The following is a 16,100-nucleotide window of genomic DNA, read 5'->3' on the forward strand; positions in this document are numbered from 1 at the left end:
CGGGAGAGGTATAGTCTTGACCATACAGACATACAAACAGGTCATATTATGTATTTTCCATGTCAATTAATCTATGCTTTAAACTGATTGGAGAATCATTTGTTAGACATAAGAATAAACCTTTTTGTTGCACCATATCCCTGGATCTCATAGAATGTTTTGGCCGTTTGGAAACCTTGAATGTGGACAGTATACGTACGAAACAACCCCGCTTTCAGGCTAGGGCAGGGGCTATGGTAAAGAGGAAAGGAAGCAAATACACTTTGTTATGCACTTTTGAAGAAATCTTCATCAGAGCTCATTGGCGCTGCTTTTGGAAGAAAGCTCAGATGGGCATCGGTACAAAACAAACGTTCAAAACAATATTGTGACGAAACATGTAACCCATGAATATGCATGAATAGTATTTTCACTAGGTTACATCATTTTACTGTTTGGAACTAATTTAACCGATTGTTAATGGGGGTCAGTTAGTCGGCAGCAAAATCGACTGTGCTGCAAGTGCCTGTGCTGTCCTGTTAAGACTTTAGTCCAATCAGAACCCACTCCAATCAGCCATGTCTAATCACCCACAGTGCATCTGTGTAGGCTCAAGAACTCCTCAACCAGTCCACTACCCTAAACACTGCAGAAATCTGATAGGTTTTTATCTCAGGAATGTTTCATGGTCACCACTAATGGCCTAACCTCTTATCAATATTTATATCTCACATAATCAGAAACTGTTGTTCAGTCTTAGTGAGTCATACTTCGAAGTAAAAGCTCTAATTCAGCTTGATAATTAACATACTTGTATATAACAAAAAATAGCATCGTTTCTGCTAGCAACTCTGCATTAAAGTTAATAGGTTATTGATTGGAATGGCCCTACCAGCCGGACAGGGTTTCGTTAGCCGGTAATAGCCGGACTTTGGCCCAAAAATAGCAAAGCCAATAATTAAAATTGGCACTGGCAAAAGAAATATGCTTTTTAGCATAAGACACACTCCTAGTCCTATTAGCAACCGATAGTTGTTGCATCTTTAAATGTTCTCCTCTTTCTAAATGTTTAATCTGTCACTTTGACAACAGTGTTTTCCCACTAACTGTAGGCCTATTATGAAACTAACATTTGCGCGTATACTACGGCCTTGTGCGCATTGCTGCGCTTATAATGTGAAGAAATGGGCCTATTAGTTTAACAACATTTTAAGCTAAACGTTCTGATTTGTTGCATCAGATTCATACCTTTTTAACTTGTTTTATGTAGCCTAGGCCTACTGGTTGTATGAATTTGAGATCTATCATCTCACAACGTTCCCAGAGTCTGTTTGGAATAGCCTATTTCTTTCTTGACAAGCTAAACAATAGAATAGGTCAACTTTTCTACTATGGGGGACAGTAGATTGACATAGGCTAGTGATTTTGTTGTTCGTAAATTGTTGGCTGAGGAAAAGTAAATGTGGATAGTTATTCTAAGTGCACATCAGAATTAGAGAAGGACGCACTTCATTGCATCCTCGACTTGCATGTTCTGTTAAGATGAATTACCATAACCTAAATGTGATTTCTGTCATTCTGAGCGCTGTGGGTGGACGCCCTAATCAGGTTATGCACCCGATGCATATTGGTCCAGTAAATTTCTCAAATGTCTGGTAAATTAATATGTTGCTGGTGAAATTTCCAGCGCCACATTTTCAAAATGAACACCCTGCAGCAGGGTTAATAAATGTAATACCAAGACGTCATACTCAGAATGTAACGAAGAGCTGAACCAGGATCCAGACGTTAGGCTGGTAAGGGCTAGACAGTGAATGTCCTTTCTTACCACCCACTCCTCTAAGGCTCTGTCTGTGTCCGTGTCCAGACTGCAGCTCCAGTCCACGTGAGTGCTGATGTCACCTCTGATGTCATCCCTGACAGAGTCCCATACAGAAACACCTGGTCCATCGTTCCTACTGCCAGATCTACAGAGACAGGTGATTTGAAATAAAAACGATGGCATCGGAACAAGAGTATGCCACACCTTCTCTAAGGAAAAAACAGACACTGTGTATTGTATTGAGATCCAATGAGATGAGAAGCTTTACTGCAGGTTCAATTAGGAGCAGCAAGTTGAAGCATGGTGCGCCCAGTGCCCACCTGGTGGTGCGCCCAGTGCCCACCTGGTGGTGCGCCCAGTGCCCACCTGGTGGTGCGCCCAGTGCCCACCTGGTGGTGCTCCCAGTGCCCACCTGGTGGTCTGCCCAGTGCCCACCTGGTGGTCTGCCCAGTGCCCACCTGGTGTGCGCCCAGTGCCCACCTGGTGGTGCGCCCAGTGCCCACCTGGTGGTGCGTCTGTAGCATCTGCTCTCATCCCAGGAGGTCCAGCGGAGTTTCTCTCTCTTTTCACACCCCAGATGCCTCTGGGAAAAGGTCTCGTCACACAGCAGCTCCTCCTCTTCCTGTCTCTCTCTCTCTTCCAGGGGTGGGTTATCAACCACTCTCCAGCTGTAGGGAAGGAGGGAGGAGCAGAGCAACGTGTGAGGCGAAGAAATAACACACAGATCAAAGGACATCGAAGAACAGACCATTTTCAGGGATGCAAACTGGCGAGGGCCCAAAATAGGAAGGTTTGATCATTCACACTCAAAATAGTGTTAAGCAAAAACATGTGGCTGTTTTGTTAAGAAGTAACTCAAGCCAAAGAACAAGCACCAGAAGTCATACCTGGGAGTTATAATGTCTTTGTAGTGAAGTTTCTCCACCTTGGTAGTGGCAGCTAGGGACGTGGGGATGACGATGTTGTCAATGTTGTAAACACTCTCTCCCTGACATCTGCAGATTGGATCCTGAGAACAACATAGCATAGACAAAACTGTCACATAGCTCACTAATACATCAACAAGCACACCGTTCGTTATAAACGCCTCAACTAGATGTCCGAATGCAATGTATTACAAGTCAATTCACAAGTTGCTTACTTTTCAAGCTATAAATCCAGGTAGTGTGGGAGCAAAAGGTACATATAGGGACAAACATAATACTATTGAGCAAAGAAAGGTTTACATTAGACCACAAGAGGAAGAGGACACACTTAGAGTGCATTTGCCATTCTGGTAAAAACAGGAAACCAAGAAATAACAGACGTAATGACCAAAGCCATAAAATGCATAAATGTTTAGGGTAAAATGCATTGTCTATTGTATAGGACAAGAAACCAAAGTAAGGCCATGAGAGCATAGGACAGCTGGACATACCAAGGTCAGAGGGACACACAAAGGAGGGGGTCAGCCAAATGACCAACGGATGGACTATAGACATAGGACATATATTTTTAGGACAGGAAGAGAAGAGACATATAGTCTACTAGTCCTAATAAGGACAGACATACCAAAGAACACACCAAGCTAAACATAAGGGGCCCATAGGATAAGATGGGCATGTATTATTTTTGGGACATGAAGAGGTCCTGTCACCATTATAATGCCCATATCTGAAAGCAGATATGGGCATTATTGGGTGTGAACAAGCAGGAAGCACAGATTGAAAGATAATGGTGGCAGATGGACTGAGGGAAGTAACTCCATTTGCATGTGGTATGGACTCATATGTTGTATGTGTATAAATACAGAGTCAGTGCTCTGGAAAAGTGTGTGTTCCGCGGACCATCTAGGCTTCTGATATGTTTGTATTAAAAGCCTATATTGAATTCACAAGTTCTTGTAAACTCTCCACGACAGTTGGAAGGCAGTATTGGAGCTATAATGCACACAAGTAGCCAGGCAGTATTGAAGCTATAATGTGTGTGTGTGTGTGTGTGTGTAGTACCTGTTTGTGTGTGTGTGAGGTCTGGGGTGTAACAGCATCCTCCAGGCTCTCATCTGGACTGTCCTCAGGGTCTGACAGCTGAGACAAGAGGTCCTCCTCATCTATAGACAAACAACACATTACTGTGAACATCATGGGTTGCTCTGTAACAGGCTACATATCATATGTGTAGTGAATACATAACTACAACAGCAGGCTACATGCATGTATATATATATATTTTTAATGTTACCTTTATTTAACTAGGGAAGTCAGTTAAGAACAAATTCTTATTTACAATGACGGCCTACCCCGGACCAATTGTGCGCCGCACTATGAGACTCCCAATCGGCCGGATGTGATACAGCCTGGATTCGAACCAGGGCCTGTAGTGAAGCCTCTTACACTGATATGCAGTGCCTTAGACCGCTACGCCACTAGGGAGCCTAACATGTAAGTTGGATATGATCAGGACAACATAGAAAATCAGGGAAATCATGACTTAACTAGGGGATAGGTCCGTTTCTATTAGAAATTAATGGAGGACAAATGCCTAAAAAGCAGAAATTCCTGATTAATCAAGGAAAAATCCCATCCCAGGGATCACCCCTTCAATTAAGTGAATTCGGCTATTTCAGCCACATCCGTTGCTGACAGGTGTATAAAAATGGGGACCCAGCCATGCAATCTCCATAGACAAACATTGGCAGTAAATTGGTCTTACTGAAGAACTCAGTGACTTTCAACGTGGCACCGTCATAGGATTACACCTTTCCAACAAGTCAGTTTGTCAAACGTCTGCCCTGCTAGAGCTGTCCCGGTCAACTGAAAGTGCTGTTATTGTGAAGTGAAAACGTCTTGGAGCAACAACGACTCAGCCACGAAGTGGTAGGCCACACAAGATCACAGAACGGAACCACCGAGTGTTAACGCGTAAAAATCATGTCATCGGTTGCAACACTCAATACAGAGTTCCATACTGCCTCTGAAGCAACATCAGCACAAAAACTTTTCGTTGGGAGCTTCGTGAAATGGGTTTCGATGGCCGAGCAGCCGCACACAAGCCTAAGATCACCATGTGCAATACCAAGAATCGTCTGGAGTGGTGTAAACTCGCTGCCATTGGACTCTGGATATGTGTTCTCTGGAGTGATCATCCGGCTTCACAATCTGGCAGTCAGACAGACAAATCTGGGTTTGGCGGATGCCAGGAGAACGCTACCTGTCCCAATGCATTGGTGGAGGAGGAACAATGGTCTGGGGCTGTTTTCCATGGTTCGGGCTAGTCCTCTTCGTTCCAGTAAAGGGCAGTCAACGCTACAGCATACAATGACAATCTAGACGATTCTGTGCTTCCCACTTTGTGGCAACAGTTTTGGGAAGGCCCTTTCCTGTTTCAGCATGACAATGCCCCCATGCACAAAGCGTGGTCCATACAGAAATTATGTGTTCTGTGGCAGAATTTGACTGGCCTGCACAGAGGCCTGACCTCAATCGAACACCTTTGGAATGAGTTGGAACGCCGACTGCAAGCCCAACATCAAGGCCAACCTCACTAATGCAAGTACCTTCAGCCATGTTTTAACATCTAGTGGAAACCTTCCCAGAAGAGTGAAGGTTGTTAAAAAAGCAAAAGGGGGGGGGGGGACTAATTCAATATTACTGCCCATGAATTTGGAATGAGATGTTCAACGAGCAGGTGTCCACGTACTTTTGTCATGTAGTGTACCTTCTATGGTCTTGTGGGTGTGTCTCCTTTTCCTCCCTCCACAATAAGCCTTCCTGTGTGGGGTCTGAGCAGAGCCCGCCCATCTGACAGGTGACACACCCCTGGCCACTCCCCTCCGGTTCCTCCCATGCTGCTTGTGGCTGCAATCTGGAATGACACAGCAGCCAAGTTAAAGCAACAGACGAAAATTCCCCTGTCTGAAACCACCCTCCAAACCCCCATAGGATTACAAGGCTTGGTTAGAGAGTAGCCTATAATAACATATCAGTCTAATGTTGAACTATTAATCCCATTAGGTTAGACATATTCCTTCTCAACGCTTTCCCACTTCAGTTCTACAAACAATCAAGGTCTTTGTCTTGGGCCTGTTTCATTGTTAGGATTACAGATATGTTGTTCGGGGTTGGGCGGCTGATAATTACATAGATGTCATCTGCAGTGTGGGCTGTAAGGTTGCAGGACTGAACAGGACAAGTGGTACTGAATCCTAAATAATGCCTCAAACTGCCACCGTCGTGCTGCCTGCCTGTCATGGCCAGATAAGCAGGACAATAACTGCAGCTTTCATCTCTCAACATCTCCCCCTCCTCTCTGACAACATCTTCCCCTCTCCCCCTCCATCTCCCCCACATCCCTCTCCTACCACATCTCCCCCACATCCCTCTCCCACCACATCTCCCCACACCACATCTCCCCACATCTCCCCCACATCCCTCTCCCACCACACCTCCCCCACATCCCTCTCGCACCACACCTCCCCCACATCCCTCTCGCACCACACCTCCCCCACATCCCTCTCGCACCACACCTCCCCCACATCCCTCTCGCACCACACCTCCCCCACATCCCTCCCCTACCAAATCTCCCCCACATCCGTCTCCTACCACATCTCCCCCACATCCGTCTCCTACCACATCTCCCCCACATCCGTCTCCTACCACATCTCCCCCACATCCCTCTCCTACCACACCTCCCCCACATCCCTCTCCTACCACACCTCCCCCACATCCCTCTCGCACCACACCTCCCCCACATCCCTCTGCTACCACATCCCTCTCCCACCACATCTCCCCCACCACATATCCCCCACATCCCTCTGCTACCACATCCCTCTCCCACATCCCTCTCCCACCACATCACCCCCACATCCCTCTCCCACCACATCACCCCCACATCCCTCTCCCACCACATCACCCCCCCTACCACATCTCCCCCACATCCCTCCCCTACCACATCTCCCCCACATCCCTCTCCTACCACATCCCTCTCCTACACACCTCCCCCACATCCCTCTTCTACCACACCTCCCCCACATCCCTCTCCCACCACATCTCCCCCACATCCCTCTCCCACCACATATCCCCCACATCCCTCTGCTACCACATCCCTCTCCCACCACATATCCCCCACATCCCTCTGCTACCACATCCCTCTCCCACCACATCCCTCTCCCACATCCCTCTCCCACTACATCACCCCCACATCCCTCTCCCACCACATCACCCCCACATCCCTCTCCCACCACATCACCCCCACATCCATCTCCCACCACATATCCCCCACATCCCTCTGCTACCACACCCCTCTCACACATCCCTCTCCCACCACATCTCTCCCACATCCCTCTCGCACCACATCTCCCCCACATCCCTCTCCCACCACATCTCCCCACATCCCTCTCGCACCACATCCCCCCGACATCCCTCTCGCACCACTTCTCCCCGACATCCCTCTCCCACCACATCTCCCCGACATCCCTCTCCAACCACATCCCTCTCCCACCACATCACCCCCACATCCCTCTTCCACCACATCACCCCCACATCCCTCTCCTACCACATCACCCCCACATCCCTCTCCCACCACACCTCCCCCACATCCCTCTCCTACCACACCTCCCCCACATCCCTCTCCCACCACATCTCCCCCACATCCCTCTCCCACCACATATCCCCCACATCCCTCTGCTACCACATCTCCCCCACCACATATCCCCCACATCCCTCTGCTACCACATCCCTCTCCCACATCCCTCTCCCACCACATCACCCCCACATCCCTCTCCCACCACATCACCCCCACATCCCTCTCCCACCACATATCCCCCATATCCCTCTGCTACCACACCCCTCTCACACATCCCTCTCACACATCCCTCTCCCACCACATCTCTCCCACATCCCTCTCGCACCACATCTCCCCCACATCCCTCTCCCACCACATCTCTCCCACCACATCTCTCTCACATCCCTCTCCTACCACATTTCCCCACATCCCTCTCGCACCACATCTCCCCGACATCCCTCTCGCACCACATCTCCCCGACATCCCTCTCGCACCACTTCTCCCGACATCCCTCTCCCACCACATCTCCCCGACATCCCTCTCCAACCACATCCCTCTCCCACCACATCACCCCCACATCCCTCTTCCACCACATCACCCCCACATCCCTCTCCTACCACATCACCCCCACATCCCTCTCCCACCACATCACCCCCACATCCCTCTCCCACCACATCACCCCCACATCCCTCTCCCACCACATCCCTCTCCCACCACATGCCTCTCCCACCACATGCCTCTCCCACCACATGCCTCTCCCACCACATGCCTCTCCCACCACATGCCTCTCCCACCACATGCCTCTCCCACCACATGCCTCTCCCACCACATGCCTCTCCCACCACATCACCCCCACATCCCTCTCCTACCACATCTCCCCCACATCCCTCTCCCACCACATCTCCCCACATCCCTCTCCCACCACATCTCCCCCACATCCCTCTCCCACCACATCACCCCCACATCCCTCTTCCACCACATCACCCCCACATCCCTCTCCTACCACATCACCCCCACATCCCTCTCCCACCACATCACCCCCACATCCCTCTCCTACCACATCTCCCCACATCCCTCTCCTACCACATCTCCCCACATCCCTCTCCCACCACATCTCCCCCACATCCCTCTCCCACCACATCCCTCTCCCACCACATCCCTCTCCCACCACATCTCTCCCACATGCCTCTCCCACCACATGCCTCTCCCACATCCCTCTCCCACCACATCTCCCCGACATCCCTCTCCTACCACATCACCCCCACATCCCTCTCCTACCACATCTCCCCACATCCCTCTCCTACCACATCTCCCCACATCCCTCTCCCACCACATCACCCCCACATCCCTCTCCCACCACATCACCCCCACATCCCTCTCCCACCACATCACCCCCACGTCCCTCTCCCACCACATCACCCCCACATCCCTCTCCCACCACATCACCCCCTCAAGCAAACGAGACGGTGATCTTCCACATAATAGCAAATGTCAGTAGAATATTCATTGTGATGTTTGTTTTTTAGATCAATCATTGTCCATGTGGGGTGATTCAGGCTGGCAGGAAATCGAGTGGAGCAGAGTGAGTTAGGTCTCTAAAACGAATTCTCATTAGCCATGTGCCAGTGCCCCAGCCCCTCAAGCCAGCCCTTCTCTCCAGCCACAGCGCACTGCCTCAGAACCGCTCCCTTCAGCCCAGTGAGGATCGTTAGGAATCTTTAGGATCGTTAACCCCCCGCAGTCAATAGCCAACAGAGCAAGCAGCGAGGAGCAACAGGAGAGTAATGATTAGACTGGCTGACTCAGAGCTTACTGCTGTGAAAGTCCCCTGGTGAGATGCCAAAAGAGAATTACAGCCAATGCATCTACACTGGTAGCTCAGTAGGAGTCTTTACACAAGATAGCAGCATAGCTGAGATCACTGTCAATCTATTACTTTAAATGAGGAAGAACAAAGAAAAATCCCTGACAGGTTTCAGGGGACACTGTTGGTTTTAAGACGGGTCATACTGTTTTCTGAAACCATTAGTAATAGTCTATTAGATGCTACTCACTGAACCCTGATGGAGAAGTGTGTCCCCTGTCCATATAGCTGTGGTGGTAGTAGACATGACTGGACTCTGTCTTGACCGGTAGTAGAGGTCGCTGGACCCAGTCCTCTCTGAGCAGGGCAGCGTTCTGGAGGTGGTGGGACAGAAGGCTATCTGTGGAGAGAAGATCCAGACCAAACCTGCTGACTGACTGTATTAGGTTTGAAGAGGGGACTAGAAGAAGAAGAATATTCTAGAATATTATGAATTGAACAATTGAATTGGTCCACTCACACAGACAGCATCGTGAAGAAGGCGCAGCAGCGCCTCTTCAACCTCAGGAGGCTGAAGAAATTTGGCTTGTCACCAAAAGCACTCACAAACTTCTACAGATGCACAATCGAGAGCATCCTGGCGGGCTGTATCACCGCCTGGTATGGCAACTGCACCGCCCTCAACCGTAAGGCTCTCCAGAGGGTAGTGAGGTCTGCACAACGCATCACCGGGGGCAAACTACCTGCCCTCCAGGACACCTACACCACCCGATGTCACAGGAAGGCCATAAAGATCATCAAGGACATCAACCACCCGAGCCACTGCCTGTTCACCCCGCTATCATCCAGAAGGCGAGGTCAGTACAGGTGCATCAAAGCTGGGACCGAGAGACTGAAAAACAGCTTCTATCTCAAGGCCATCAGACTGTTAAACAGCCACCACTAACACTGAGTGGCTGCTGCCAACACACTGACACTGACTCAACTCCAGCCACTTTAATAATGGGAATTGATGGGAAATGATGTAAATATATCACTAGCCACTTTAAACAATGCTACCTTATATAAATGTTACTTACCCTACATTATTCATCTCATATGCATACGTATATACTGTACTCTATATCATCGACGGTATCCTTATGTAATACATGTATCACTAGCCACTTTATACTATACTATGCCACTTTGTTTACATACTCATCTCATTTGTACATACTGTACCCGATACCATCTACTGTATCTTGCCTATGCTGCTCTGTACCATCACTCATTCATATATCCTTATGTACATATTCTTTATCCCCTTACACTGTGTACAAGACAGTAGTTTTGGAATTGTTAGTTAGATTACTTGTTATTACTGCATTGACGGAACTAGAAGCACAAGCATTTCGCTACACTCGCATTAACATCTGCTAACCATGTGTATGTGACAAATAAAATTTGATTTGATTTGATTTGATTTGAGCATGACTCTGAATCGCTCCATCTACCTCACTACATACGGCCCACAATGAAATTTGTAAAAAATAATAATCGAAATCCCGATATGGCCCTTGAGCCAAACAGTTTGCCCACGCCTGTACAATTAAGCAATATGGCATGTGGGGGTGTGGTATATGGCCAATATACCATGGCTAAGGGCTGTTTTATTGCACAATGAAGAGTGCCGGTTTACAGTCCTTAGACGTGGTATATTGGCCATTTACCACAAACCACAGAGGTGCCTTATTGCTATTAGAAACTGGATACCAACGTAATTAGGGCAGTAAAAAATACATGTTTTGTCATACCCGTATTATACAGTCTGATATACCACGGCTGTCAGCCAATCAGCATTCAGGGCTTGAACCACCCAAATTATAAGAGCCAATACACCAACTCCTAGCCAGTTCCCAGTAATAACCTCATCACAGTACAGCTGTGCGGAGTAGAGCTGACAGCTGCATTGTTGATTTGACACCCCTGTCCCATCTTAATAACTCTACAGTCTACATTCCACATACAACAGAGAGAGCTGTTTTGAGAGTGAGGGTACGTGGGATTTAACCTCCACAGCACAATACATAGAGTTACAGGAAAACACAGACCAGGGAAGGTGATTTAAAGGGCTTGAGAAGGACAGGGTAACAGAATACATGTTTTGCCGAATACACTGTGCTGTATTCAATATTTCACATCTGTAAATGGACAATAATATGCGTATTGGTGTTCAACATGCAAAGTCTTAAAGCTACAATATGTACTGTATCTTTTTGGGATACCCCACCAAATTCACATAGAAAGTTGTTATAGATCTGTCGTTCTTAATTGAAAGCAAGTCTAAGAAGCAGTAGATCTGTTCTGTGTGCTCTATTTCTATGGTTCCCATTCTTCAGTTTCCTTTTGCGTCTTTTACTTTCAGTTTTGTACACTAGCTTCAAACAGCTGAAAATACAATATTTTTGGTTATGGAAAAGATATTTCCGAGCGGTTCAAATCAGTGTTTCCCTTTACTGGTCCTACCGTACCCCCAACAGTACACATTTTAGTTATAGCGCTGGACAAACACACCTCATCCAACCCCTTGAGACCTTGATGATTAGTTGACAAGTTGGATCAGGTATGTTTGTCCAGCTTTACAATAAATATGTGTACTGTTGGGGGTACTCAAGGACCAGGATTGGGAAACACTGGTTTATATGTAACAATGATTCTCTTCGCGATACGTGCTTGTTTTGTCACATATACTGAAATTAGGCAAACTATTAGAATGTTAGCAACCACGAACCGGCTGAGAAGTCTCTGCATAGTGCAGCTTTAAATGCTTTGAATGAATCATCACCTTAAAAAGCTCTGTCCATTTCATTATGTTAAGGCTTTAAAACAACATCCACATCAACCATGTTTTCCACTCAGTTTCAACCTGTTGTTGAACTTCTTCCTTCAAATTGATCAATCACAGTGAGGTGAGTTTTAAAAGCACATACTGTTTAGATAAGGGTTTGATGTGATTTTTGATTGCATTTGCATTGACATCAGAGTGGATAGAGGGACAATAGAGCCCTGAGTACCAGACTGTTAGGACCTGATGGAGGGACAATACAGCCCTGAGTACCAGACTGTTAAGACCTGATGGAGGGACAATACAGCCCTGAGTACCAGACTGTTAGGACCTGATGGAGGGACAATACAGCCCTGAGTACCAGGCTGTTACGACCTGATGGAGGGACAATACAGCCCTGAGTACCAGGCTGTTACGACCTGATGGAGGGACAATACAGCCCTGAGTATCAGACTGTTAGGACCTGATGGAGGGACAATACAGCCCTGAGTATCAGGCTGTTACGACCTGATGGAGGGACAATACAGCCCTGAGTACCAGGCTGTTAGCAATCTGACAGTTGTTTGAGCATGTCCAGAGTGCATAAGAGGAGATTACCGTGACCCAACTGTCATATGGAATATTAATACAGTCACCGCAAAATACCTACATACAGTCCAGTTAGCCTTACACAAGAACACAGAGTATCATATCATCTGTCAGCACAGGGAGAGGAGTACCTACCTGAGGAGAGAGAGAGAACAGGGAGTGTCCTAAAGCCACTGGTCCTGGAGATCAGGGTGCTGCCGGAGGAACAGGCTGGGTCAGAACACAGGGCCAGGGGGTCACAGGACACAAAGGTGGGACAGAGGGAGGAGGAGAGGGAGGCTGAGTCCTGCAGGAGAGAGGAGGTATGAATAAAAACAGTCATTCAGATTCTAGAATAACTTACTCTCTACACCTCCAGGACCTGTGGATACAACTGATTTAATGAAGGAAACTATTATTAAACGCAAACCACCTGTGGCTCTTGAAGATAGCAACACTTTCAGAGACAATGACCACCATATGAAACTAATTTACAAAGGGATTTGTGTACAGAAGGGTTAAACATGGTGTTGTGACTTAGCCCAACCTCAGCTGGTTTCTCAGTTCTGCTAACATGAAGCCTTACTGTGTTGTTGCTGTGTGAGTCACTATGACCTGGAGGAGCAGCCAGCCGCTCAGCTAGCAGCTTTCTTCTCTTTCCTTTACTAATATCTCAGTAGGCTTGGCACATTGTCTTACTCTGTAATAAATAGCACCAGTCAGAGAGAGACGCCCCTGCCTGGCACTAGAGGTCGACCGATTATGATTTTTCAACGGCAATACGGATTATTGGAGGACCAAAAAAACCGATACCGATTAAATTGGCCGATATATATATATATATATATATATATATATATATATATATATATATATATATAAATATAAATAAAATCGGCCGATTAATCGTCATCGGTTTTTTATATATATATATATATATATGTAATAATGAAAATTACAACAATACTGAATGAACACTTATTTTAAAATAATATAATACATCAATAACATCTATTTAGTCTCAAATAAATAATGAAACATGTTCAATTTGGTTTAAATAATGCAAAAACAAAGTGTTGGAGAAGAAAGTAAAAGTGCAATATGTGCCATGTAAGAAAGCTAACATTTAAGTTCCTTGCTCGGAACAAGAGAACATATGAAAGCTGGTAGTTCCTTTTAACATGAGTCTTCAATATTCCCAGGTAAGAAGTTTTAGGTTGTAGTTATTATAGGAATTATAGGACTATTTCTCTCTATACCATTTGTAATTTATATACCTTTGACTACTGGATGTTCTTATAGGCACTATAGTATTGCCAGCCTAATCTCGGTAGTTGATAGGCTTGAAGTTATAAACAACGCAATATTTGAAGCACAGCGAAGAGCTGTTGGCAAATGCAGGAAAGTGCTGTTTGAATGAATGCTTACGAGCCTGCTGCTGCCTACCACCGCTCAGTCAAACTGCTCTATCAAATGTCAAATTATAGACTTTATTATAATATAATAACACACAGAAATACGAGCCTTAGGTCGTTAATATGGTAAAATCTTGAAACTATCATTTCGAAAACAAAATGTTTATTCTTTCAGTGAAATGCGGAACCTTTCCGTATTTTATCTAACGGGTGGCATCCTTAAGTCTAAATATGACTGTTACATTGCACAACCTTCAATGTTATGTCATAATTATGTACAATTCTGGAAAATTAATTACGGTCTTTGTTAGCAAGAAATTGTCTTTACACAGTTCGCAACGAGCCATGCAGCCCAAACAAAAAGTTAAAATAAATTAATGTTAGCAGGCAATATTAACTAAATATGCTGGTTTAAAAATATATACTTGTGTATTAATTTTAAGAAAGGCATTGATGTTTAAGGTTAGGTACACATTGATTTCCTGGTGTTTTTACAGTCTTATGTCCAACAATGAAAATTCTACTAATAATTAGGCCCGCAAGCCGCCAATTTGGGAACCCTGGCCTAGAGGGTCAGCAGCAGGGCTGAGGAGATACACTGGGGGAATGTCCCAAATGGCACCTTATTCCCTATATACTGCACTACTTTGGATCAGAGGCTTATGGGCTGTGTGTGTTGCAGGTTGAAGCCCTACATCGGAGCAGGTTGATATTTAAAGCTCAGAACAGACTAGATGGATGATGCCAGTCTGTTTCTGCTCTCTTGCCAACTCATCGTAGAACTGGTCTGAGGCAAAAACACAAACAGTTCTGGAACCAGGCTAGATCAGACCAAACCAGTGGCAGGGAATAGCAGTCATGCAGGGTTTGACATTAAAAATGCACTGCTCCACTTTGTCTTGTTCAACTGCTACACAGAGCTCTTCACATCATCAGGATTAGACTATTATGTATCAATCAGAGACTGCTTGTGTCTAAATGACACCGTTAGGGACACAGCAGACACAGCTCTCGAATCCTAATTTAATTTTGGATAGTTTTTTTTTTCTTCAATCCTCTGACATTTCATTATTGGCAGCCAACACTATCCTCTAACCTCAGGTTGGGCCAAATGCGTGGAATAAAGACATGCACTGTATTTCAGTCTTGTGTGATGCCTTTAGCCAGGCATCAGCATCACACATTGAGGATGTGGTGGTTAGTGATTTGCCTCCTGAGTGAGAGGTGAAGATCAGGGGCCGTATGTAGGAGTGCTAATCTACAATCAGGTCCCCCCGTCCACATTATTATATTCATCATGATCTTAAAGGCAAAACTGATCCTAGATCAGCCCTCCTACTGTGAGATGCTTTATGAATATGGGCCCAGAGGTTAAAAAAATGGTCCCTACCTGCTGTCTGTGGGTGGTGTTAATGAAGAGTCGAGGTTTGTGATAGGTCACCAGGGGTCGTGTACGGGCTGAGACACAGGTGGCATCCACTTGGAGGAAGTGCGGCCTCCTGCGGTTCACTCTCCTCCTCTTGGGTCCCTTCTGGGAGAAGGGGTCACATCCTCCCAGGAGCAGGCCCCTGCATGGGGACAACAGACGACGACACTCAGTGATCTATATTTCCATGACATCCAAAGCATCATATTCCCTTTATAGTGCATTGCTTTGGACCAGGGTCCATAAGGCTCTGTTCAAAATAGTTCACTACATAGGGAATAGGGTGCAATTTGGAACAAATCCATAGACTTAATTATTGAGAGTAAAAAAGACAAGAGGAAGGAAGAACTTCAGCTTAATGTTATTGATCCAAATCATAGCCGGACACAAAACCTTTCCACCGGTTGTTTTAAGGATAGGGAGCATGTTGAATATCATAGTGGTGGATAGGAGATCTGAGGTCCTCTCTGGGCTGTAGAGTACGGCTTTGGCCACTACTTTCTACCAGGACCCATCTCTCTATATTGCGTAATACTTTTGTCCAGATAATTATGGGCCCTGGTCAAAAGTAGTGCACTATATAGGAAATAGGGAGCCATTTGGGCCTAAACTAGTGGATACTGACTCACTATGGGCCTGTAATTTCCAGCCTTGGTGGGATATTTACGTTTCCCTTTGTTACAGGAAGTCAACTGATTTAGTTAGTTACCCTCCCTGGC

General features: G+C 46.3%; 1 protein-coding gene across 3 annotated transcripts in view; it reads right to left on the reverse strand.

Annotated features, from left to right (window-relative positions):
- kansl1l (KAT8 regulatory NSL complex subunit 1 like) overlaps nucleotides 1-16,100 on the reverse strand; it is a 43,747-nt gene that overhangs the window by 6,689 nt on the left and 20,958 nt on the right. For 2 of the 3 annotated variants that reach the window (XM_036974809.2, XM_036974808.2), the window contains 8 exons: nucleotides 15,346-15,523; nucleotides 12,697-12,847; nucleotides 9,397-9,546; nucleotides 5,480-5,644; nucleotides 3,790-3,890; nucleotides 2,689-2,810; nucleotides 2,305-2,469; nucleotides 1,808-1,946 (listed from right to left, as the gene is read on the reverse strand). In XM_036974809.2, the coding sequence (XP_036830704.2) occupies nucleotides 1,808-1,946; nucleotides 2,305-2,469; nucleotides 2,689-2,810; nucleotides 3,790-3,890; nucleotides 5,480-5,644; nucleotides 9,397-9,546; nucleotides 12,697-12,847; nucleotides 15,346-15,523 (1,171 nt within the window). The remainder of the gene's footprint in view (nucleotides 1-1,807; nucleotides 1,947-2,304; nucleotides 2,470-2,688; nucleotides 2,811-3,789; nucleotides 3,891-5,479; nucleotides 5,645-9,396; nucleotides 9,547-12,696; nucleotides 12,848-15,345; nucleotides 15,524-16,100) is intronic. The other variant, XM_090230069.1, reaches the window with a different exon arrangement.

The sequence above is a fragment of the Oncorhynchus mykiss genome, chromosome 3 (genome assembly GCF_057628025.1).
Source record: "Oncorhynchus mykiss isolate SJ-2025 chromosome 3, ASM5762802v1, whole genome shotgun sequence".
Taxonomy (NCBI): domain Eukaryota; kingdom Metazoa; phylum Chordata; class Actinopteri; order Salmoniformes; family Salmonidae; genus Oncorhynchus; species Oncorhynchus mykiss.